Source organism: Amphibalanus amphitrite, unplaced genomic scaffold, assembly GCF_019059575.1.
Source record: "Amphibalanus amphitrite isolate SeventyFive unplaced genomic scaffold, NRLGWU_Aamphi_draft 001008F_arrow, whole genome shotgun sequence".
Taxonomy (NCBI): Eukaryota; Metazoa; Arthropoda; class Thecostraca; order Balanomorpha; family Balanidae; genus Amphibalanus; species Amphibalanus amphitrite.
Window position 1 is genome coordinate 48309 of NW_024882502.1, and position 26484 is coordinate 74792.

General features: G+C 48.7%; 1 protein-coding gene across 1 annotated transcript; it reads right to left on the bottom strand.

Moving 5' to 3' along the window:
• Window positions 1-118: 118 nt before the first annotated feature.
• On the bottom strand, window positions 119-18842 carry LOC122369125 (Usher syndrome type-1G protein homolog). Its single transcript, XM_043343580.1, has 10 exons — window positions 18646-18842; window positions 13227-13370; window positions 9870-10095; window positions 9451-9549; window positions 8536-8709; window positions 8098-8220; window positions 7614-7677; window positions 7088-7181; window positions 2026-2153; window positions 119-1618 (listed from the first exon to the last, which is right to left on the bottom strand). Exons 1-10 carry the CDS (start codon window positions 18666-18668, stop codon window positions 1368-1370), a joined length of 1326 nt encoding a protein of 441 aa, XP_043199515.1. The 5' UTR covers window positions 18669-18842; the 3' UTR covers window positions 119-1367.
• Between the last annotated feature and the right edge of the window lie 7642 nt (window positions 18843-26484).

Consider the following 26484-nt stretch of genomic DNA (forward strand, 5'->3'; position numbering starts at 1 on the left):
ACCTCATTGACTTCTCGGTAATCTTTCCTGATTTCCTCTAGGGTGTCTTTTTATGGTCAAAGTCCTCCAGCAGTTGAAATTAGACAGGCTGCTTTCGCCATGTAATAAACGTTGTGGATTCCGATAACACCATGACTGTATTTGCCACTACCAATCAACTCGAGAGACGAACGTCTGGAGGCGTGGCGATAGCAGTTTGATTATGTATGGCCGCTACCGAATCACTATTAAACAATAATCCACGCATCCTTCTATCTCACTCGCAAAATGTTCCATCACTGTTCACTATGCACGCACCTCGTCCCATACACGCACGCAGTCTCAACACGCCAGTAGTACATTGACTCTAGTAGGTACATGTAACTACGTTACTGATTGGTGCATTAGTACAGCGGCATCCATTTGATTAGCTGCCAATGCAATACATCTCATATAAATAAAACGCGTCGAAAATTCAGGAATGTGTTCGGAATAACTCCATTTAGAGTTACAGGATGTAGTTCGATTCATGACATCAGCGTAACGTTTGATATCGGTATGATTGTCTTCCATGTAAGCAGAGTAAAATTGGACATGTAAAACTCAAGGAGCAGCCTTCCGGTAAGCACATCCATTCGCCAGGGGCCCGCGCTGGGTCCGTAACTCCAGCATAGCCCAGCATTGCATGCATCATTACAGGAGGCTTATCAGTCAATATGCATACATTTCCTTGCGATCATGATCAAAGCAGGAACATAAATCAAACAGTCATCAAACTGCCTGCCCCAGAAGCATATCACAGGGCGTGTTATGATCATGCATAGGTGCAATGCCCAGCCATTGACTTTTCCAGTTAATCAGACTGCTAAATATGGGTAATCGTTCACGCATTCACTACTCAACGAGTAGTTAAAGGTCCACAAATCATTGTAGTGGCTGAAACATTGGAATGGCTATCCGTGCCTCGACTGCCTATACTCCCATCAAATGCAATTACCTCACATTTCATGCGTTCCTCATCGCAGTTTCAGCAGCAGAATGCCTTACGTCCTATTCTCCTATACTGGCATCCCAGATCACATGCCCATCCCTTCATGATTAATCGCATCTCCAATAGAATGATCCCAACGCCTCCCTCACCTTTCACACACCACACATTCTGAACATCACCAAACTATTCACTAGCACTCGTCCTCCCCACCGGTTTCCCCATACACATCCTAATCAACATCCACGTAAGCCCACCGGTTTTCCCACGCACTTCTTAATGCCACCTACTTCACTCTCGCCCACACGCCCTAATCACATGAACTGCGGTTACATCGCCCGCTCTTCGCGCTTCTCTTCTCGTTATACCACCTCGCTTCCTCCCGCTATTCTCTCTTCTCTCAGAGTTGCGTATCGACCATCTCTCCCGGTTGCTCCAGTGACTGCTTTCTCTCCCTCAGCGCCTTCTGCAGCTTCTTCCTCGGCCCCAGCGGCACCTCCAGCTCGATGAGGTCCTCCTCGGTCAGTAGCTCCAGCGCGGTGAGGTCAATCTGCTCCCTCACGAAGGTTGGGATGAACTCGGGAATTCCGGCGGACGTCAGGAACAGATGGAGAGCGGAGGTCTCGGGGTCCGGCTCCTGAGCCTCGTCATCTGAGGGAATAGTGGGAGAGGTTGGTCAAATAACATCATATCCATATAAAGAAGAGAGAAAGCGAGAACGAGCTATTTGGTAACAAACTAGGGCAAGTACGGCACCTTTTTATGCTCGCATTATTGCGAAACTGTAAAATGCTTATCAAGGCCGTTAAAGTAATGCATAGAAATTCTACGGCTTTTTTATAGTTAGATGTGTCATATACATTCGTTGATGAATTGATGTAGGTACAGCAAATTGTTACAAAAAAAAAACAACTTAGAAACCATTTCACGTATCCGCTCGTACGAAAATCCAAAGAGGAGAAAAGCACATCTCAATCCGATGCAGTTATTCAAAGGTCAACATAAAAGCATGCCCCGACGGAGCCATTGTGGAGCTGAGTCAGGATCTATGGACTCACCGCTGGGCAAGTCCTGTTCGTCGAAGGGGTTTTCCTTGCCGTTGAGGCTGCCGGCAGAGCCGATGCTGTCCTCCTGCCCTGGCCGTGCAGAGTCGTCACCTAGCTGGTTCAGATTCGGCATCATACCCCTGTCGTGGAAACGGGCAGAGCGTTACGGATACAGACGTCATCAGATGCAGGCACGATGACAAACGTCATCAAGATAATCCCGGCGACTGTTGCCATCATTAACCATTAACCATCACCAGGACCAGGAGTCATCTTAATCATGTACCTACATACCTATGTAGGGACGAGATTCCTTACATATAAGATATATTGTCGTACTGCGCTGTGGGTAGCGCGTGGCTGGACGGACGGTCTGTGACAATCTATTGATCTGTGGCTGATCTATTAGAGTGTCCGTCCGAGAGCCGTACGACGGCTGACAGAGCCTGGGGTCGCGAACTGGTGTGGTAACCGTTACGCCCACCTGGGACGCCCGAGTCGGTACGGCACTTGCGGTGTCGTAACCGGATCGGCGGGAACCAGCAGAACGCTGTTGGACCGGCGGTGAAAGTCGGAACCGAGCACTCGCCCACCAGTGGGCGTCTGGTCGAGCAGGTCTACCCGCTAAGGCAGCCTGAGCACGAACCAGTGGCAGGGTCCGATCAATGACCGTGGTCCGACCAGGGTGTCAGCGCAATGGCCAGTCAGAGGCGTCTTTAAGGGCGCAGAAGCCCACCTCGGTCGACTGTGGCCGGTGCAACCTAGTCAGGTCGTTTGCGTGAATCTCCGTGTTCTTCCCTCGCCTCAGAGTAGCCGCTCTTCTCCAAATGCCCGAGCCGTTTCCTTTGTGTATTTGTCTTGTAGCGAACAGCAGAGTCGAGAAACGAATTGACAATGTCGCCGAAAACCGCGGTCACATGCTGGCCGTCCCTAGTACTACCAATATGCCCGCAGGCGCGGCGAGAGACAAGCTTAACGTATGAGTCACCGTCCGGCTGCCGGGAGAGCCCCTACCGCGACCTTTGCTCACAGGCATGACGTCACGACAATGGGTTCGTAAACGTACGGGCAGCGGCCGCCTCAGGGGTGCCGCCGTGACCTTTGCACGATATGTTCTAAAGCGTATGGCACAGCGGTTACTAGGAAGGTTGAGGCCAGCGGCAGGCCGGTTTACAAATAACAAACAAACTTGACGCGCAATTGACAACAGGTAACAGATTGATTAATAAAGCGGCGACAATATAAATGAAAATGACAACATGAAATGACAAATCGCATAGATGACAAATCGCGTAGATGATCCCTACAGTACCCCCTCGCCAGACATGTCGCGGACAAAAGTGACATGGCGATATCTTACCGGAGGTCGTATGACGCGGCCGGAGCGGGTCGTCCGTAGTATCGGCTGAGGCTGCAATGGTGCAGCGTCAGCCTGAGCGACGGCTGCAGGGCGATTTGGTGCGTCACCGTAGATCAGAAGCTCCGGGCCGCTGGGCTCATTGCTGAGCGGTGGCGCGGCCGGCGGGCCACTGGACTGAGTACCGTGCGGCTGCACAGTCGGCAGGTCAGGCTGTCGATGACCGGATTCGTCTGGCGTCTCCAGGAAGGCGGCCTTACACCGGTCGATGCTGATGACCTCCTTTTTCTGTCGACGGTCGATGGTGATGGTTTTGGTGGTCCTTTCGGTAACCGGGAACGGTCCGTCGTATGGAGCGTCCAGCGGGTAGCGGTGACAGTCCCGGCGCACGAAGACGTGTGTCGCCGTCTGGAGTGCCGTCGGGACGTACGTGGCGCGCTGGACCGGACGTGGGAGTGTCGGCCGTACCTGAGACATGGCGCGCTTCAGGTCTTGTACGAAACCGGCCGGTGATGCTGCTGAGGCTTGGCTGCTGATGAAGAACTCACCAGGAAGCCGCAGTGTGGTGTTGCCGGTATTGCTGCTGTTGCCTCTGCTGTTGCTGTTGCTGCTGCTGCTGCTGCTGCTGTTGCCGCTGTTGCTGCTGCTGGACGGTCGAATGGTGCCTTGCTGGAGCATCTTGTTGAACTCGGCACGTGCGATTTGAAGGCGCTCCGGCGGGAGGCGTCGTGGCCGCTGGTACACCGGTGGACCCTTGGTGACGATGTGGTGCGTCACGTTGTGCTTCACCGGTGTTGGTCCAGGTTTTGGTGAGGTCACATCCGGGTACCGGGCGAGGACAGCTGCGAAGCGAGCAGCAGCCTGCTCCCGGACGAGACGCACTCCGATGGAGCACAGCCGTGACCGCTCGGCGCTGGCGCAGACGGTGCCGTCCCGCAGGAGACGCTGGTTGGCAACGTCCACAACGAGGTGATGTGCGGCCAGGAAGTCGGTGCCCAAGATGGGTGTGGTGACGTCAGTGACGAAGAATCGATGTTTCAGGCGGTGCTGCTGACTCAAGGTGACGTCCAGCAGGCAGGTGCCGTGCACCGCGATCGGTGAGCCGTTTGCCGCGACGAGCTGCTGGCCGACAGGAGCAGGGGTCAGTGTGGACCCGTTGGGCAGGCAGCGGCGAGGCAGCACGCTGACCTGCGCCCCGGTGTCGACTAGAAATTGCCGGTCCGTCTCCGTGTCCCTCACGAAGAGGAGTGGCGCGGCAGGAGGGGCGCCCGTGCTTTGCGCCATCAGCACGGGGCGCCTCAGTTTTCCGAGGCGATCCAGGAGCACGGCAACTTGCATCGGCGCGCTTGTGCGCCGAATCGCTGGTGGTACCAACACAGCGTGTCGTCGTGCGGCGGCGTTGAAGGACGAGCCGGTGACGGGCGGCGAGACTGGCGAGACGCCTGGCGCGGCCGGGAACGGCTGCGGTCGCGTCGCACGGCGTCCTCAAGTCGTCGGTTGCTGGCTTCCAAGCGCTCCATCTTAGCGACCAGGGAGGCGATGACGGTGTCCAGCGCAGGGGTTGCAGCTGGCGCCGGGGCTGTCACTGCAGCAGCGATGGGCGGTGCCGGCTGTGTGTACGGCTGTGCCGCGATCGCTGATAGCCGTGGGTCCGGTCCGCTAGCTTCCAGATACCGGTCGGCCGCTTCTGCCAGTGCGTCAAGCGTGCTGTCGGCTGGCAGGAGGGCGAGGGCAGCACGGACGGGCTGCGGTAGCCGTTGTTGAAAAAGGGTACGGAAGAGCTCTGTATCAACCGGGGCGTCCCCGGCTGCGGCTAGCTCGTTGCGCATTGAGCGCAACAGCGCCGTCGGCTTCTGATCGCCGAGCTGCTGGCGGCCGAGCAGGGTTTGTAGTCGGTCGGCGCGTGACTGTGCCAGGCGGGCTTGGAGCGCCGCACACAGCACGTCAAAAGACCGAGATGACCGAATGACGTCCTTGACCTGGACGGCGATGTTGGCGGGGAGGTTTGCGACGAGGAGCTTAAACCTCAGCTCGTCGGAGTCGACCCCGCTGACGTCGAAAGCACACTGCACCTGCAGTAGCCACAGGTCGGGCTCTTCCGGAGAGTATGGTGGTAGCCGGAAGCTAGCCATGGGCCGATGAGTTGACTCGGAGGCTGAAGCTGGAACGCTGGCTGGGTCTTGAGCTGCGGCGCCGGACTGTGCGCTGTCCGCCGGCATGACGAGAGGCTAAGGTCGAACAACGGAGATCACGTCGGGGTCACCAATGTCGTACTGCGCTGTGGGTAGCGCGTGGCTGGACGGACGGTCTGTGACAATCTATTGATCTGTGGCTGATCTATTAGAGTGTCCGTCCGAGAGCCGTACGACGGCTGACAGAGCCTGGGGTCGCGAACTGGTGTGGTAACCGTTACGCCCACCTGGGACGCCCGAGTCGGTACGGCACTTGCGGTGTCGTAACCGGATCGGCGGGAACCAGCAGAACGCTGTTGGACCGGCGGTGAAAGTCGGAACCGAGCACTCGCCCACCAGTGGGCGTCTGGTCGAGCAGGTCTACCCGCTAAGGCAGCCTGAGCACGAACCAGTGGCAGGGTCCGATCAATGACCGTGGTCCGACCAGGGTGTCAGCGCAATGGCCAGTCAGAGGCGTCTTTAAGGGCGCAGAAGCCCACCTCGGTCGACTGTGGCCGGTGCAACCTAGTCAGGTCGTTTGCGTGAATCTCCGTGTTCTTCCCTCGCCTCAGAGTAGCCGCTCTTCTCCAAATGCCCGAGCCGTTTCCTTTGTGTATTTGTCTTGTAGCGAACAGCAGAGTCGAGAAACGAATTGACAATGTCGCCGAAAACCGCGGTCACATGCTGGCCGTCCCTAGTACTACCAATATGCCCGCAGGCGCGGCGAGAGACAAGCTTAACGTATGAGTCACCGTCCGGCTGCCGGGAGAGCCCCTACCGCGACCTTTGCTCACAGGCATGACGTCACGACAATGGGTTCGTAAACGTACGGGCAGCGGCCGCCTCAGGGGTGCCGCCGTGACCTTTGCACGATATGTTCTAAAGCGTATGGCACAGCGGTTACTAGGAAGGTTGAGGCCAGCGGCAGGCCGGTTTACAAATAACAAACAAACTTGACGCGCAATTGACAACAGGTAACAGATTGATTAATAAAGCGGCGACAATATAAATGAAAATGACAACATGAAATGACAAATCGCATAGATGACAAATCGCGTAGATGATCCCTACAATATGTTACCTAGATTGGGAATGGGATGCTAAACTGCATAGCAATTCTCCGGCTTTTGCATGGTTAGATGCGTCATACATATTCGTTGGATAGGTATGTAATCGCCGAACCTTATAAATCATCAAGCGAAGAAGGCTGTTGCCAATATGATGTGACTGTAAAAACGAAGTGCCCAATGCTTTCTGCTGACACTGACTTGTGATGGCAAGTTCAAGTTTGCTGACATTGAGATCCTACATTAGGTACTGTATTTTCCGTCTGAAAGCTCGACTGACTAATGTGATGTTAGGACGTTAGAGAGTGTCTCTAGACTTGAACGCGTGCCTGAAGGCGTTGGGGAATTTCTCAGGAAGTTAACGAACAGCTCAGGATGTTGTCGAGAGAGTATTACGACGTTGGCGAGCTACTCAGGACGTTGGCAAGTGTTTCAGGAGTCCTGAGACACTTGTCAACGTCGTCAGGACGTTGACGAACCTGAAGGCGACGCTGCCGAAGCCCGGTCGGTCGAAGAGGTCGCCACCGGTAGTTTTGCGCCCGAACTCGACGTCCGCGAGCTTCCCACGCCGACCTGAGGTCACGAGGTCACGGGGTCACGGGCCCGAGGTCAGAGGGTGTTATATACTGCGTTTGGGAATAGGGATACTGTAAAAAGACAAGTAAATAGACTGTAAAAAAAAAACTAAAAAGACAGGTGGTGCTGTTGCCTGCTGATCACAGCAGAAAAAAAGCTTTGCACATCACATCTTATGAAGTGGGGATGTGAACAGTTTTCTAGACGCATAAAAAACACGATGACTTGAAATTATGTATCTAATATATAGCATAAATATTTCCGTCACGGCTTCACTAATTGTCCATTAAAATGCAACATTTCATTGTGAAGAGAAAAATATGCATTACCAAACTCTGTTTTATGTTCCAAGCTTTTGCACTAAATGATGAAGACTGCAACAAAATGAAAGGCATTAAGGGAAAAGCTCGATCAACTTCAGCTTCTTACTGGGTTCGTCGGAACCGGCACCGTCTTTCGTGTCGTATTTGTTGGCATAGGTAACACCAGACACCTGTTGGTAATGTCAGTCAGTGTTATCGTTGACAGGTCGAGTACGTATCAGTTCATCGGTGCCTTATCTGGCTTCTGTGCCGCACATTTCAGTAGCATTTAGTCTTTTATGTAGAAACGTAACTTACATAAAGTCTGCACGGTAAACGTGTGTCGATGACTAGTGTACAATATGCATATGGCACATATGTATACATATACATAAAATGCATATGCATTTCAGTTCAGGACATTGCTAATGCCAGGACGGCTGTATCGACAATCTAAATTTTTAGGTCACCACCAAATGATGAATAACAAAAAAAAAGGGCGGCGACCTGGGAATTCCCTCTGCGACCTGCCGCATTGCTTTAAGGAAAAGCCATCAAAAAGTATCTTTCTAAGCACTACTACCACGGGTTGAATAAAAGGCAGAACGTACCGTGGAGTTGCGGTCCTCGAACTTGTTGTTGCGCTGTTGCAGCCTACGGTTGACGCCACCCGGCAGGTTCTTGTTCCGGTTGGCTGTCGTGTGTGATGAGAAATTCGGAGCCTGGCTCACCGGCTGGCGAAAGGAAAGAGAAAAACGTCAAAAAGGAAGGCTTTCGAGACGCTTCAGGCCTCACGGTATCATTGAACTTTATAGATTTGACTCGCACTTCATCTGCATCTCTCTGTCAATCGAACGGCGAAGATGAACTCAGAAATTCAGATGAACTCAGACATTTGGGCGGCCCAAAATCACAGTGAATCAAATGAGCTCAATTGGTTCAAATGCTTATTTGTGACCACTTCTTCCGCCTATCCCATATGCATCAAGCAGCATCTTTACGACGTGGACTTACTGACACACACATCCCAACCCGGAACACCTTCTCACCTGCATGCTCTGTGTCTGGAGTTTTTTGCCGAGCAGGCCGGCCGTGCCTCGGGAGATGGTTGCCATTAGCTTTTTAGGCCCTTTTGGCGGAGGGGCGCTCGTTGCCGCTGAAGAATCCCCATTCTCTCCCGCGCCGGCACTCTCAGACTGCTGTCGTTGTAGGCGCTGCTCCTCCTGTTTACATATTGGGAAAAGGGTTAGTCAATGATGGGGTACAGTTGACTTACTACATAATGATGTCCAACTTCTCAGAGGCAAACAGTTGACTTGAGCCCTATGTCGTGCCGTTTATCGCTCAAGTAATTTTGTCTATGGTGAGCATTGGGTCACTTCCAGTGTCACACAGCCTGTGTGATGCACCACAACCTATCTCTCCAAGCAAAGTATTGCCTGTCGAAGTTCCTAGCAAGAACAAGTGTCAAATTTTCGAAATTGAGATTTTTATACCATTCGATTCAGCTGAGTCGAATGGTAAAAAATTCTCAATTTCGAAAATTTGACACTTTGATGTTCTTGCTGGGAACTGTCGCTGTGAAAGATGGAACATTAGTCAACTTATCAAATTCTGTTTTGAGCATTTCTCTTGTGTGGGAGAATGATTGATACTCGCTGCTGCTCGTGCAGCGTGGACAGTGCAGTGGGAGGGTTTGAGATGGAATTGTTTTCCTTCTGATAGGAGAGGATGGGCCAAGAATGGGAAGTCGCTACTGTTGTGAAGTGAAGAAGAGGTGAGCCAAGATCTGGTACAGCAACTGCTTCAGCTGTTTCTCTTGTTGTGCACAAGCAGGATTGCCGGATCTCGGCGCCTCTCCCCGTTCAGATTTCAACTGCCGGTAGCCCGTGTCCCATCGGATTGCTATGTTCCTGCTCCATGTACACTGCTTACTGAATTAATTTTATTCGTGACTAGGTTACCTTGGCGGCCTTTTTGTCGATCTTCTTCTGCAATTTGTCGTACTCCTTGACCCTCTTCTCTGCTTCCTTCTCCGCCTTCATCTTCAGCGAAAGAACAACCTGAAGAGGACCAAAAGGGTTTTTGATTAAAATTTGCATTGTACAACGATAGTCGTTATGCACTCGCTAAGCAAGGAGGCTTGAATAAATGCGTACCTAGCAAATTACGCGGAGAAAATCTTCAATAATTCTCAGTTCTTTATCCAACACGTTCCCATGAATATTTAAAATTTTAATTTTGCTTCTGTTTCTTGATTTTCATCTCTTTCATTTATACGACCTTTAACAATAGAAGCCTGATATAGATATTAAGCGTCTCACCCGCTGCACCCCTTCAACTACCCAGACTTTTCTTCTAACAGAAAAAGTATCCACGCCACCTTCTTATTGAGTGCCTCCTGTTTGGCGATGACCGTGTCCAGGAAGCGCAGGATTTCGTCACGTCCGCGGATTGCCGCCAGGTCCTTGCACGTGTGGAAGTCGTTGTCGAGCGCCCACAGGTTGGCGCCGAAGTTGACCAAGAAGCTGACGCAGTTGAGGTGCCCCTTGGCGGCGGCGCAGTGAAGCGCCGTGTTGCCATAGTTGTCACATTTGTCCGGATCACCGCTGTGGGTATGAAGAGAGGGTTAGTCAGGATGAGAGTAAGCGCGATGCAGGTGGCGTTGGTATCATGTGGTGACCTAAAGACTGCCTAAAGGCAGGAGAGAGAGAGAGAGAGAGAGAGAGAGAGAGAGAGAGAGAGAGAGAGAGAGAGAGAGAGAGAGAGAGAGAGAGAGAGAGAGAGAGGGACAGACAGCCAGACAGACAGGCAGACAGACAGACAGACAGACAGACAGACAGACAGACAGACAGACAGACAGACAGACAGACAGACAGACAGACAGACAGACAGACAGACAGACAGACAGACAGACAGACACAGAGACAGACTCGTGAGGAAAAAAGTAGTGGAGTGGCCGAGGCAGGCAACGATCAAACGACCTAAAATTGCAATTAAATCACAATACTAGCCTGAATGAATAACCAGATCAAAAAACATCAAAGCGTGTAATTCTAATGTACGAAGATCCCGCTCATATACGTGCACCAAAGTCCAAAAGCAATGCATCGTGCATTCACTGGGTGCACCGCGCCCTTTCGGCGCTGGCTCTTACAAAAGAGACCTTATCAGTCGGCGTACGATAGTGCTATCGAGTCAGACAGCGTCAGGCTGATGGCTATGTGGGGGGATTAGCGACGCTGTAGGGTTATACTGGCCACATGATAGAGAGTGGCATTTGTCGCTGGTTAGAACAGGACAGAAAAAAAGGAGACAGTGGGACAGAGCAGGAGTGCATGTGTCGGAGCATAGAAAACTGCATGTACCCGTAGATCAAAGCAGGGTCTGATGCAGATCAGGGATGCGTAAACATAGGTAAATGGAAAAGAAGTACTGGGGGAGGGGGGGGGGGGGCAGTGACATCAACGATTCGGTTACTGAGTTACTGAGTAAATGTCCACTGTCGTGCATCGAAATCGATGCATAGTTTTGGCTCAGACAAACCGGTCGTAGCTCTTTGCAGAGGCATAAGATTCTTCTATGTAGTTTCTCGTCGGAAGTGAGCAGCATTACTACCTGCAGTACCCTGAGAACACTGCTCAAGTAATTATTGGTTAGACGATGCCCGGGCTGCAAAAACGATACAAGTAGTCACCGTTTGACGGCTTTCTCTTACTTAGCTTCCTGTGGGGAACGAGGAGTGGGAACTACAGAAGCGCTCCGAGTTTTTGTTAGTGTCCTAATGAAGTGTTCACATTGGAACACAGCTCATTATGTGAGTGTAAAATACAGGCGTATTCACGAGGGAGCGAGAAGGCAAAACGTCAGATAATTAAATGTACTCTTACCAAAAGGCTCGGGTCAGTGAGCGTTTAGTTACTTCACAAGGAATCGGAATGTTGTCTAGGACGATTGTGGATATAAGTAATGTCACACAATGGTTCGCGACAGTTCATAACGTTGTGACGTCTAATGACGTTCTGTGACGTCTTACGTATTACCATAGTATTACACGTATTACATACATATAGTGTAACATATGTATAACCGATTTATTTCAATAACTTTGTACGAAATCATGTCATTCTGCGTTTAGGTCCATAGGAAGCCATATCCATTTGACATTTCGCTTAACGCTTTGGAAATTACATATTAGCCCATGACATCACACGATGTACCGTGACCTGTCCTTCCATGACGTCATATGATGTGTGACGTCAGCAGTATCGCTCTGCCTCGTGGTCACGTGTTGTGCACACCATGTGCACTACGCATGACACGTGACCCAGCGCCGCCGCGCGACATGAAGTACCGTTAGGGTCTGGCTGTGCCTAGTGCGGTACTGTGTGCACGTCGGTATGATCTGGCACGCGTACCTTGGGTTTTAGCTCCATGCAAAGTAGTGAAGTGATTTCAAGATTTTTGGCGAATGCCATTCCTAGGTCGAGCTCATTATAATAATCCAGACCCCTCCCCCTTGATTGAGGAGCATCATTCGAAGTTCAAAGATCTCCCGTAACAACTTCGATCCACCGCAAGTCGTAACCCCAATTTCAATTTTCAGCAATATCAGTTGCGTGTGTTTTACCAGGCCTGCCTGAGTTTTAGTTTCAAGCTCAGTTGTGCTTGCGGGACGACTCGCGAGGTTCTGGCTGGGAGAGGGGAGGGGAGGACGGAGGCCGCCTAACTGCACTGGACCGGAAGTCCTCTCCCCGGTCCGCTCCCACGCACCTCCCATCCTCTCCCCTCCTCTCCCCTCCCCTCGCCTCTCTCCCTCTCCAGTACCAGCGCGGTGAGAACGCCATGCTCATTGTCACTGTTCATAATTGTCGAGAGGGTAGAAAGTGGGGAGAGAGAGGTGAGGGTAAGAGAGGGAAAGAGAGAGGGAGAGAGACAGACAGACAGACAGACACGGAGACGGAGACGGAGACGGAGACAGACAGACAGAGACAGAGACAGGGGCAGAGACAGACCAGAGACCAGAGACCAGAGACCGAGACAGAGACAGAGGCAGAAAAAGAGAGAAGATTATTAGAAGGAAGAGATGGGAGGTCGGACTGGACTAGGGTCGCAGCTGATGATCTTATACTTAAAACCGTTAATATAAACGCGCCGAAAGCAACACTTTTGAAATAGTGCGTGATGGCTAACTCCTGACCAGAGTATTTTCAGTCCACACCGTTTCGGTTCCTGCTAAGTGCGTCACCCGTGCCGTCCTTAGCAGATTTTCGTTATAAGCTTTGCCCCAGCGCGCTTACCACTCACCTCACTCACACAAAGGGGAAAGTAGTCAGCTCAGCCGTGAACCCCCTGCCTGCCCTCGCGGCACTATATTATCTGCGGTCGGATCACGGATCACTGAATGGATCGCGGAATGGATCACGGGATGGATCACGGATCACGGAGCGGATCACGGAGAGGATCATTGGAACGGATCACAGAAGGGAATTAACTGGCGCATGGACTCATAGCCACATTGAACTGTGGACACCATGCACCAGGCAGGTCTGACTGGCAGACTAACTTCGCCACTACGCATCGGTTGAAGGAAACACCGAACTAAGTTCTTTTGAAGCCGATCATTTTGGTTAATATTGTGAGCTACCTTATCTGTTAGAACCTTGGGCAACCCTACCTAAAATGACGTCATCGTAGTAACAAGTGACGTCACATCCACTTCCAAACCACACCTACTTACCCGCGTCCGACGATGAGCCTCAGGGCATCCAGGTGTCCCTCGTGGGCGGCCCATAGAGTCGGAGTCATGCCATCTTCGTCCTGTGAGTTACAGTCGCGCTTGCTGGCTTCATGAAGGAGGTCCAGGTAGCCGTCACGAGCCGCCCTGCCGGTCAAGGGGGCAGAAAATGTCACGAAAAAGAAGGTCAAGTTCATTTATATAGCAACATCGTGCACAGCGGCTGGATATAATCATGCTCAAAACAAGCTGATTATGTCACTGCTGTGCGCTTCGTAGATTACTAAGAAAGCAATTTCTTGAGGCAAATGTATAAAAAAGAAATGAAATGCATGCATAAATTGGAGAACGAAGCATCAGAAAATAGCATGAAGTTACACTTCAGACGCTGCAAATTGCACAGCTCTTAAAAAATGTCGGTTTTTTATCCACAGCAAAAGGTAACAAGTTTTTAAACGAACTCTTCTTCCTCCGTTTCCGGCGGCGCTTGCGCAGAGGTTGTTTGCAGACTGTTGTTTGTTTTGTGACGTAGTTGCGTCACTATTGCGTCATCCTGAGGTGACACACGCATTTTGAGACAGTTGGAAAATTGCAAGATGACGAAACAGAGCCCCGAGCCACCTCCGTGGCTCGAGGGCAAGGTCAAATGTGGCGGAGCAAGACTCGGTACGCACTATGACCTACATAGCAACAAAGGAGAGATGAGAGGGAGCAGGGAAGCACGAGGCATTTGCTGTTTGCTTGATCAACGTCTTAGGTCAAGTTAGCGGTCTTGAACGCAAGCATGAAAACCATTGCTTGTTGGCAGACAAATGATATTTGGCAGGTTGGCCAAATATTCCCCCACCAGGCAGATTGGCAAAATATTTCCCCACGAGTGCTATATTTGCGGTCATTGGGGTGACTTGTCAGTAGAAAACATTCGGGGCTGCCTTGAATACACTGAGTAATGGGTATTGCTTTGACCGTTTACAGAATTTATAAACAAAGTTCACTTTATGATGCCGCGACCTAGAGCGCGTTTTGCATGTGGTTTTACATGCAAGGTTTACATGTGTTTGTAGCCAAGTACCTATCGCTTTTTCACCAATGCAATTGTGAGCTGAAACGTTATCCATGGGCCCATAGTTGCCTTCGCGACGTAGCCACGCAAGATGACCGCTGGCCATGCAATTCGGATTTGAAGTGTCTCGGCAATCAAACAACAGCGGTGCAAAATTGAGAGCTGAGGTGTCTCAACGAGATTAAACCCTCCAGTGAAGGGCCAAAGTAAACATTCCATGGTTCGATTAGATTCTTTTTAGGTAAGCTAGGCAGTAGGCACCTCAGACATGTCTCATGGTTCGTAGAGTTAGTTAGACTTTATCCACATAGCGTGACTGCTGCTGTGAATTTGATCGTTTTGTTTTTTAGCTGAGCCGGTAGGCAAGGCGTCCATTCAAAGAAGCTGGAGGAGTGATTTGATAGAGAAAGTCGGGTTAACTGGCCCAATACAAGGCATATTACAGCATGTAAATACACGTCACATTTCAATAATTGACGCCCAACGGCATACGTTTACGAAGCTGAGTCTCGCACTTACGGCTCTCTTTGTTTTTTATTTTTATTTTTATTATTATTTTGCTTTTTCACAGCCTATTGGGACGCCTGTATATCAAATGTGCATTTATTAGTGCATGCTTGTCTCCCTGATCTACCAGCCTACCAAGTCTAACACCCTATACCCTTCCATCACAAGCCTCAAAACCATGGCTTCAATAGGTGTAAGATAGCCTCGACCCACTCCAATACGAGCAGTGTGAAGAACCGATGAGTGGCATATTGTCAACCCCTGGCGGGAGAATGGGATGGGGACGGGGGTAGTAATCGACCCCCACCAAGCGCTCAGGTCGAGATAAGATAGTCACTTGGGGGGCGGGGTAGTTCGATTGGGACTATCTTTGCCGGTCTACCGTCCTTGACGAGCTGATATGGCAGCGGGATGTGGCGATATGGCAGCTCTATTGGGCGATATGGCAGCGCCAGCCGCCATCTGACCGGTCAGAGAACACACGAGGCGATGCTGGCAATGGCTGAATGGTGCATTGTTTTGCAGGACACGTGGATACCTGAACCTTTTTATGTCACCCATACGTTTCGGTTATAATTTTGAGATAACTGTGCATGGCTTTAGATGTGGTATGAACCTTGAAGGATAATAGCCGAATTAAATGCCGGGTAGGTCCTGTTTATTATACCTACCTATGTTGCTCAAAAATGGGAGAAAAGCAACCCTTCGTGGGAAATGCAGTCAACGTAAATGGTTATGAGAGAAAACGTAGCTATCTGGTAAAATGGTAAAAATGTATGAAATTATTTCATGGATGGTTTTCGTAAAGAATACCGTCCAACGCTTTTTTTCGGCTAGGAAGTTTCAGGATTTGAGATAGAGAGCCTCATGAAGAATGTCTCTAGCAGCGGGATATGCTTTTATTAAGCAGCTAATACTAAATACAGGTAACAAAACATCGCTCGAAATGTCCAATGGTTGATCGGGTTTTTATGTGTTGACTCGTCTAAATGCAATTAAATGTGCCAAGAAGTGGTTTGGTTGCTTCGGATGGATGGTTTCAAGGCACCATCAGACAGCATACTAAATTTCCGAGCATAACAAGTTTAGTCCCACCCACCCATAGGTGGGTGGCAACAAAACAGGACTTGTACGCTCTTCTCTGTACTTTGCCCTTCAGTATATCACAAAAGAATTGTTTAGAATCCATCTTACGCTTCTTTCACAGTCTCCCTTGCCACCGTAGGGCGTAGATAGATTGCTGTTGCTGGTAAGTTAAGGCACGGTAGATAGACATTACCTCGGTTCTCAACGCCTTAAGTTATTTTCATTAAAAAGAACAAATAAATGACCAATAAGATGACAGGAATGTAAACATTTTATTTAATCGTAAAGTAGTCCAAATATTGGAATGAGCTTTTGCTTTTCAGCATCCTCCGATTCATCATCTTTATCATTTGAAAATTCGAGGTACATAAAATGTTTATCACGCGCTCAATGTTAAAGGAAATAGTTCACTTTCACGAAATTATTTTTTTGCAATGGATTTATGATTTTTTATGTTCAAAATGATCAGCAAAGAAAATAAAACCTATTTATAACAAAACATTATTTTCTATATTTTGATATAGGAAGGACTTTTCAGTTTCTGTAAGGCACAGGCGATCCAGTATGAAAAGAGCATGGGTCCCGAAAATTCTTCAGAAACTAGAGAAATTATCGCGGCCACCGGCATTTGGGTGATCTGCTGCTGCTGAATGTCCTTATTGATCAGTACGAGAATTTCTCTAAAGTTCTCGTAGATAATTTCTCTAGTTTCTGAAGAATTTTCGGTACCCATGCTCTTTTCATACTGGATGCGAATATATGCAAGGCACACATCCTCAACGCAAGACACCTTTTTCGGGACGAGAAATAGAATATCTTTGCCTAGGGTGATCGTTGGGCTGTAAAAACTCCTGATTTATGCTCGTCTCAGCCCAGGCTACGGAACTGCTATTCCAGTTCAAAACCCATGTTAAAAAGTGAACTATTTCCTTTAAGTGGGAATATAGTACACGGCAGACACATCAATTTTTGACACTGAACATTTCATCCGTAAATGTTTTAGCATAATTTAAAGTTAAAAACAGCGCGAATGGCAGAGTGAAACAAACAACATCTTTCACCCATTGATATAACATGTAATCTGTGGTGCGCCAGATGCGCCATTATTTGTCAACCGCAGAAGGTGACATGTGACGTAACAGCATCAAGAGCATCTTTTTTCAAGAACTTTTCAAAACAAGTTTCCTATCTTTTTTCCCCCATTTCTCTCAGGATATTGATTTCATGAGGCAATGGTATGCACCATAAATTCTGTGAAAATAGTTTGATCATTTTCATGCATTCTTAAAAAATCGAGTTCCCAACCCCATTGCGCCAAAATACAGGGACTAGACCAGCTGGTTGCTCCCAAAATGGGTTATGTCCCAATCGCCATACTTTGCCAAAAGTAGTTCGACTATCGAAAAATGGCCGTGGTTTACCTCCTGACAAATTTTTGATACCTAAATAATGCTTGACTTTTTGCTAAATGCCTAACGTCTTGCCAAATTATTTACGCATAGCAACATGCTAAACCAATGCAACAGATTGTTTATCAGAATTTGTGTCACGAACAGGCATAAAGCATAAAACAAGCGTAAATGTGTATCTCTGCTTCTTCACAATTTGCTTCACGAAAGAAGAATGTTTCCGGAATCAACAATAGCTCAATGGTCTAAAACCCGTTCAGCCTCCCCGACCGGTGCCGGGGCATGAACCGTGCGCGACAGTTACCGCCTGAACAGTTCCTAACAATATGCGCCTCTGTGAAGGGGAACATTGAAGGACACGGCTGCGACAGTTCAGATTGAAGCTGGGTTGGATTTGGAACCATTCAGGCAAACAAACCCATTCGGGGGTGAACTCGAGCAAAGGAGACGTGGTAGCTGGTTAGTCATGCGCATTGTGGGGGTTGAGATAGCATTAGCCTCGCATAAAACCATGATAAAAAGTCCTTCATAACGATAGAGATTGGCCAAAGAGAACGGGAAGTATGAATAGAGTACGATGTGTGGCAGATTATGGTTTAACTTGTGACTTCTGAAGCAGCGTGACAGTTGGCCACAAATTGCGACTTTTTATTTGGTAGACGCTAGAAAAGAAAACTCAACAAGCCCAACTTCAAAATCGCTTTTACTCGCTGAGCTCGAACTATTCCGTCCCTTGAAACCTGACATTTTTTATAACGTTGTCACGGTCTATCTCACATTTGCTATCGTCAATCACTTGTCAATCTTCTAGCCCTCGAATTTGCCATATAATCAAAACGGAATGGATTTTGCGCATACCCTCACTTTTAGACCTTTTGTTCTGTACCAGCCTTCATGAATAGACTCCACCCGCGACTCATGATTCATACGCCCCACGACTCCTGCCTGCTCTTGTTCCTCACGTTCTTCAATAAATCCCGCTCCCAATGACCAGACCCGATGGACGACTTTGCTCGCACCTAACACCCGTCCAAAGTGTGTAACAAATCGAGCATATCATATTTGTAACACGAATTCTTAGTAGCATGCGCAGTGCGCTCAATACGGGATCTTTTTTATCTGGCAATGGTCATCAAAGAAACGCTAATTCCACAATAACAAAACATCCATCAAACACCCGTCAACCAATCATTGAATGACAAATGATTGAATCAGGTATACACAGTTCATGCCCCAAACCACTATGTAACCCCGCATGTCAGCCGCTAGGTAAGTTAGGCATACAAGGCAGTGGCACACTTCAACCCCCTACCTCGTCCCACCGGAAGCGACCATTTCCGGTCTACCGGCGACTCACCTATGGAACCTGTCCTCCTCCATGGCTGCTGGTGGGTGACCTCTGACCCTGGCTGACCTGTGATCCGCTCCCACCAATCTATCGGCACACCGCCCGCGGCAAGAGACCCACCTCTATAGCCCACACAAGTCTCCTCTCGACTGCTCGAAGCCAGGTGGCGTCACATGCGACCACTCGCGCCAGCTACGGCTTTGGGCAGCCGCCGCACAGGGACAAAGTCGAGCCGCGAGCGTCGCGCGCCGGATGGGGCGGCCAGGTACGGCGCGGGCGATACGGTTCGTGGCGGTGGGGGGAGGGGGAGGGGCCGGATGCGGGAGGAGTGGGTCGCGCGCCGCGGGGACGCCCTGGGGGAGAGGGGAGGGGGTCCCTGAGGGGAGGGGTGCCGGTGGCGGCGCGGTATGCGAGCACGGTTCGATTGGCTTTGCTTGATCGGATGTCGATGACTCAATGGTAAGGGACAGTAACAATAAGACCCCCAAAATGTGTTTAAGTAGGTTTTAAATGATGCTGTGTATTTCGACCGATTGTGCTCACATGCGGCGGCCTGCCAAGGTTTCATTTCGTGTTCAGGAAGCCGAGCTGATGTTTGGAAACATCACTTAATTGCGACAGTCGCACGGCACTACACTTAGACCGGTCATTGCTTTACACCTCTGCTGCCCTTCAAATGTCGCGGCTGAAACACATTAATCATTGATTTCATACATGCATGAGGAGCTGTGTTTTTTAGAAGCGCGATATACATATGCAGATGCTAAATAAAAGCTCGAAGAGCCAGGCCTTCGAAAATGCCGTGACATTTGTATAAAGAATCAAACACATTGAGGCATTAGCGGATCCAGGGCTCAATCTTACAAACGCCGTGGAATGGATATGGCAGCACTGGCTGAAGTTAAGCTGCAGAAAACGGCTATTAAGTGGAAGATGGTTTTCACGCATTTCAGTCCATCGTATGTTGACGGTCTAAAGATTCATTTCGTTGAATCGGACAACCCTTTGTCAGCACTGGTATCACTGTCAATGTTACCAAATGCCGTAAATAGAATAGTACGGCATTTTGATTGGGCCCAGTGGTGACATCGGACATTTGGGGCAAATGCTCCCCTCATAGCACCCGAAATCGATAAAAAAACGTTTTATCCAGAAAAGAAAGAAAGCTAAAATGCTTCTATCAGATTAAAGTATGCTGCAGAGCAGTGCACAAGTAATCGAAATCCGAGGAGTTAGTTTTAAAGGGACTATCCCACCTTTAACATGGAGTTTGAGTTGAGATAGCCAAGTTTGCGGCGAGGTTCAGAAACCACTATCTATCTAGGTTGCAACCCCCGCGGCCTCTTGGTGTTGAAGAAATTTTTTCCCTTCATTTGAAAATGGGCCTTGTACAAGGCCCTATCTTCAACATGGAACGACCGTTAGTGTGACGTCAGCTCGTTTAGTCATTCTGATTTAAATGGGTTTGTTCGTTGAAAAATCGCTTAAAGGGACCCTCCCACCTTAACATTAGATTTGAGTTGAGATAGCCAAAATGGGGTCCCTGGCTCACAATTACCGGTTTCGGCACTCACAACATCGAGAAATGCCTTAAATCGGAAATATTGAATTTCAAAATTGCAGCATTTTGATTCAGAGGGGCTAATGCTTAGGAATACCCCTCTGAATGTGTGACGTCAGCGCAGATATCTAACGATTTTTTAAATGTTTGACTAAAACGTTTTGTAGCACGCGGTGGTATATGCTATTTGCGCGCAACATCTGCCGCAAACGCCGCACTTCTGAAATAAAGTCGCTAGAAACAGCGGAGACCCCAAAAAAGTAAACAAAAGTAAAAGTCTAATATCTTGAAAACCGGTGAATATTTTTCGGTGAAATTTGGTAGATACTTGTTTTCGCTCTTTCTGAACCGAGCGACATCACTTTCATGCCAATTCATAAACTTTTTTGAAGGTGGGAGGGTCCCTTTAACCCGCGCCCTGCTGGGGGGGGGTGCTTGAACACCCCCCCCCCCCCCTTGTGGTTTTTCGCGAATATCTCAAAAACGGCGGCGCGGAGCGCCGCCGTTTTTGGTACACCTTATCATACATCAATTCTACACATGTTGTGAAAATTTCAGACCAAGGTCATTCAAGGTCAGGTCACCAGGTCACTTGAAGTGACCTCACCTCATAAAAAGTTTCAATGTCTGTCATAGCTACATCGAGTGACCGATCGCTTTGAAACTTTCAGCGATTGCTAAGAGCAATAGCATGTACAAAATGTATATCTCAGAATTTTGATATCGATGACCTAAGGTCAGGTCAATTTTGCGACCTCCCCATTATAAGTCAACGGGAGAAAATTGAAATGCGCTTCTTTTGGACGAAAGACATTATAAACACTCCCAAACACTGAATTACAAGTGGTTTAGACACACTGAACATGAAAATGGTGTCCGTGACCCCTATTTATGCCCTGAGGTCATCTTAGGTCACGAATGGCATCTAACAGTTTTTCGCAAATAACTTTTGATAGAGGCATGCTAGAGCGATGAAAACGCCTTAGATGTGTTCAGCTCGATGATACGGATCGACTGATATGCAACATGACCCTTTCCGGTCAGGTCATGACCTTGACCTGAGGTCAAATTTTCAAGTTGACCTTTCAAGGTCAAATTATAGTTCATTCGATGCGTCTTGACGAGAGGAACACGATGCCGGTAAAAGTAAGCTCGTACAAGGCTTGGGTCAAAAGTTATTGCAGAAAAACTGTTTCCGAAAAAATCGTCTATTTTTGCAGTTTTTTCCCCCTGCAGGCAAAACCGTTGACGTTAGGTCAAATCTGAGAGAATTACTCAGAAAGGTCTGTAATAGGGCTATCGAATGCGCTTTTCCTCGGCGCTGTAGCTCTATTGGTTGCCGAGTTATGCGTTGGCTTCTTGGAAATTGTCGATATTCGACCTGGAAATCGGCGAAATTTTGCCTTCAATGACCTCTGGTGACCTGACCTTTGACCTGACCAAAAAATTGACCGAAGTGATTTCCTCATTATTTTTGACGCTCTTTCGAACGCCGCCTTCCGCGTATCGCTACGTGGCCTAGGAGCCGAGTTAGAAGGGGGGTGTTCAAACACCCCCCCCCCAGCAGGGCGTGGAAATCCAGGACCCCCAGCCGGGCGCGGGTTAAAACTTGGTCTGAACTTTGTTGTGGTGCCTACAGAGTAAAAAGAATCAGCTTTATGACAGTAATGTGGCCTGGGGAAGGAGGTAATTTTGGGCTGTGACGTCACATATTTGAAAGTTTGTGTTTGGAATATGGGAAGCCTAAGATGTTTAATGAAAAATAAATGCCAGAACCGTGTTCCTGGTCATCCAATCTATAAAGTCGGGCATAATTTAACTGGTTTTAACAACATTTTAGAAGGTGGGATAGTCCCTTTAACTATGGAGAAAGCGCCGCCGTGTTTAGCACACCTGTTTATGCATCTTTTCTGCACATGACGTGAAATTTTCAGATCCAGGGCTCTCAAGGTCAAGTCGCCATTACGTCAAGTGACCTCACCTCAGGAACAGTTAGAATCCTCTGAGCTACACCGACTGAACGATCGCCTGGAAACTCTCAGCGATTGATACCAGTAACAGTATGCATCCAACGTGTATCTCGGAATTTTGATATCGGTGACTGAAGGTCAGGTCAACTTTAAGCCCTCTCCATATCAGTAAGAGAAATTTGAAAGGCGTCTTTCTTCTCACGTAAACATCGGGATACAGTTAAACTTGACAAACTGAATCGGAAAATTGCACCCGTGACCCCCTCCTTGTGTCCCTGAGGTCATCGCAGGTCATGAAAGGTCCCAAACAGTTCTTTTTTTGCAATAACTTATAATAGAGACATGCTAGAGCGATGGAAACACCTTAGATCTATTTAGGTTGACGATACGATACGGATCGACTGATATGCAACATGACCTTTCCCGGTCAGTTCATGATCTTGACCTTAGGTCATTTTTCTCAAAATGACCTGTTTATGTCAAAGTATAGCTCATTAGATCCGTGAATACGATGTTGGCAAAATGAATGCCGTGTCCAAAAATTATTACAAAGAAATATCGTAAAAACGGCAATTTTTTAATTTTTGCCTATAGGTATTAGGTACTGTTGATCCTAGGCCAAATCTAGCAGCATACTTACTTCAGAAAGTAAGTTACGAGGGCTATCGAATACGCTTTCTTGCGGCGCTGTAGCTCTATTGGTTTCCGAGCTATGCGCTGGTTTTGAAAAAAAAAAAATGTTGAACTAGGCAAAAAAGCTTGTTTGATGACCTCTGGTGCCTGGTGGCCTAAGCTATGGTCTGACCTAAGAAATGACCGGAATATCTCCACAATGATTTTGAACGCTCTACCGAATCTCGCTTACCACGTGTCAATAGGCATGGCCCAGGAGCCAAGTTAGAGGGGGTGTTCAAATACTCCCTCCCCCATCTTCATCAATTTCGGCAGCTGCGAGGGGGCATTTGACCCCAAATGCTCCCCCCTCTTTCCGCCAGTGGCAACTTCACGACATATGTACAGTCCACAGCCAGTGGCGCAGCCAGGATTTCGTTTCGGGGGGGTCATCGCCTCCAAAGCGGGCCCCCTAGTGTGCGGGCCCCCCCACTCATTTTTCAGAATCTCTCCATATTTCATACACAATCTGCTGAGCGGGCCCCCTTTACCTGCACGATAACCCTGAGCGAGTATGAATCAGAAAATTTGGATAGAGCAATAGCTCGGTAATCACCCGGTGTTCAATTTTTACGCAAATTGACCACAACAGAAATATGTTACTATGACGTATGAATTTGTATCTTTCGAGGCCGAAAAGTGCCCCTTCCGCAATATGCATAGCATATATGCAATCGGAACTGTTGCCTGCTTCTGTCGGACAAGATTTACCTACCTACCCTAGATATTTCATGACCCTGACCCAAATGACCTTTGACCTACTTTCCGAGACCATGTTTGGCCAGAATCGCGGTTCGGCGTATGCCGGCTCGCATTAGCCGCGCGTTTGCAGTCCTTTCGAGTTTCGTGGTTTCAATTGTTCAAACATGTGATTTGATGTTGCTCCCATGCATAAGGGTGATGTCAATGTCACCTGAAGGTCAGGTCAGGTCAGGTCATTGACTTATGATGACCTCGGTACACTTTTTCAAGTAATGCATGTTTCTAGGCTAGTTTTTTAAAGCTGAATTCGATTTTAACAACCATTTGAACATTTCAGAAGTAGTTTTGGTGCCTTCGTAACATGTTACGAAGCTGTCGGAGGCGGTTGACACGTAGGCACTACGAATACCCGGCAGGACCCCTACTGGTTGACATGGCCTGACCTGACCCGACCTGGCCGAAATGCATAAAGACATCATCTGTGATCAAAACTAACATAATATTCGTGATCAGCACCCCGACAAATACCCTATAGCAGCCACATTTTACGACGTTCTAACAGGTCCCGATTTTCCCGACATTTGGGTCATTGACCTGACCTGGAAGGTCGACCAATGACCTAGGACCTTGGAATTGGGTATTATCGGCTTCCTCTCGTCACGGGCAACACGCTCGTTTTTTTTTCCGCGAAGCTCTAGCTCGATCATGGGCCAAACGCGAGGAAGGGGTCGTAACCTCCCTCCCTTGTGCCGTCGAAGGACGCAAAATGGCCTGAGCCGCCGAGGGTTCGCGTTCACATGGGTCATGTATTGCCTTGGGCCAGGTTTGTTGTGGTGTGGTGATGTGGTGACGTAGATTCTGTCTGTTACCGTGGTTCCGGCATGGTGTTACTTATCCCGGGGTAGGTACAGGCCAGACCGTTGCACCTACATAGTGCGCTAAACTTTGCGCAACTTATAGAACAAGGATGGGGAACGTGCCTGTGAGGAGTCTCAGCTCGATCGGGCCGGTGGTGAGCACATGGCGCGTGCTCAAAAAGTGCGAAGTCGCGTCATAGACTTTACATGTATAAATCGGCTTGCAAAATTGGGCAAAAATGGCTAAATTTGCCCGACACGGGTCCGGTCCCCGTGCAGTATCTCGGTAACCGTGGGTCCGATCGGCATGGGGAACACAGTATTAGAGATGTCAATCGGATACCAACTTTTTGGTATACCGATACCAAACCGATACCTACCAACTTAGTATTTGGTATTTCAATCCTAATGTGTTTGGTATTTTGTTGGTATCATGAATCCTCACTAATGCATAGGAGGCTAAGTAATCGGTAAAAAGTTGGTATTTCTCTCATGTTCCCAAGTTGGTTTGGTTTCGGTATTTCCCCATGGTTTTGGTTGGTATTTGGTTTGGTATCGGTATTCCGATTTTCTGTAATTGACATCACTACAGAGTATCGTATATGAGGATCGAACGGATGTAACGGAAGTTGGCACAGATTCAGCACAGATTCAGCACAGCACAGATTCGGTAGGGGAAAAAAGGCCAGGGTAGAGGGAAACCTTTATGGCCCGTTTTTCCCTAGAAATGACGTCACAAACGGGTAAAAAACCACACCAATCGAAAGCTCTCGTTTACCCAGACACAGCTGTGCAGGAAAATTTCACTTTTTCCCCATAGGAAAGTTTTTACGGGAAAATCAAAATTTTGGGTCAATGGGGGGTCCCCCCCGATTTCGTTCAAAATCGGCACACAGGTGCCCCACCACCAGCCGAGAAACTTTCCCCAAAACGGTCCCCGTTGCATTGACGTTTAAGGCCCTTAAAGCCCCGTAAACTCGTAAAAAATCCGTAAATTCGCCCTTGTACGGCCAAAAACGGGGCGCTAGGGTAAAAATGGGTATCAAACGAAAGCTCTCGTTTACCCAGACACAGCTGTGCAGGAAGATTTCGCTTTTTCCCCATAGGAAAGTTTTTACGGGAAAATCAAAATTTTGGGTCAATGGGGGGTCCCCCCCGATTTCGTTCAAAATCGGCACACAGGTGCCCCACCACCAGCCGAGAAACTTTTCCCAAAACGGTCCCCGTTGCATTGACGTTTAAGGCCCTTAAAGCCCCGTAAACTCGTAAAAAAATCCGTAAATTCGCCCTTGTACGGCCAAAAACGGGGCGCTAGGGTAAAAATGGGTATCAAACGAAAGCTCTCGTTTACCCAGACACAGCTGTGCAGGAAAATTTCACTTTTTCCCCATAGGAAAGTTTTTACGGGAAAATCAAAATTTTGGGTCAATGGGGGTCCCCCCCCGATTTCGTTCAAAATCGGCACACAGGTGCCCCACCACCAGCCGAGAAACTTTCCCCAAAACGGTCCCCGTTGCATTGACGTTTAAGGCCCTTCAAGCCCCGTAAACTCGTAAAAAATCCGTAAATTCGCCCTTGTACGGCCAAAAACGGCTTGTACGGGTTTTTAAGGGCCTTAAACGTCAATGCAACGGGGACCGTTTTGGGGAAAGTTTCTCGGCTGGTGGTGGGGCACCTGTGTGCCGATTTTGAACGAAATCGGGGGGGAGCCCCCATTGACCCAAAATTTTGATTTTCCCGTAAAAACTTTCCTATGGGGAAAAAGTGAAATTTTCCTGCACAGCTGTGTCTGGGTAAACGAGAGCTTTCGTTTGATACCCATTTTTACCCTAGCGCCCCGTTTTTGGCCGTACAAGGACGAATTTACGCATTTTTTACGAGTTTACGGGGCTTTAAGGGCCTTAAACGTCAATGCAACGGGGACCGTTTTGGGGAAAGTTTCTCGGCTGGTGGTGGGGCACCTGTGTGCCGATTTTGAACGAAATCGGGGGGGGACCCCCCATTGACCCAAAATTTTGATTTTCCCGTAAAAACTTTCCTATGGGGAAAAAGTGAAATCTTCCTGCACAGCTGTGTCTGGGTAAAC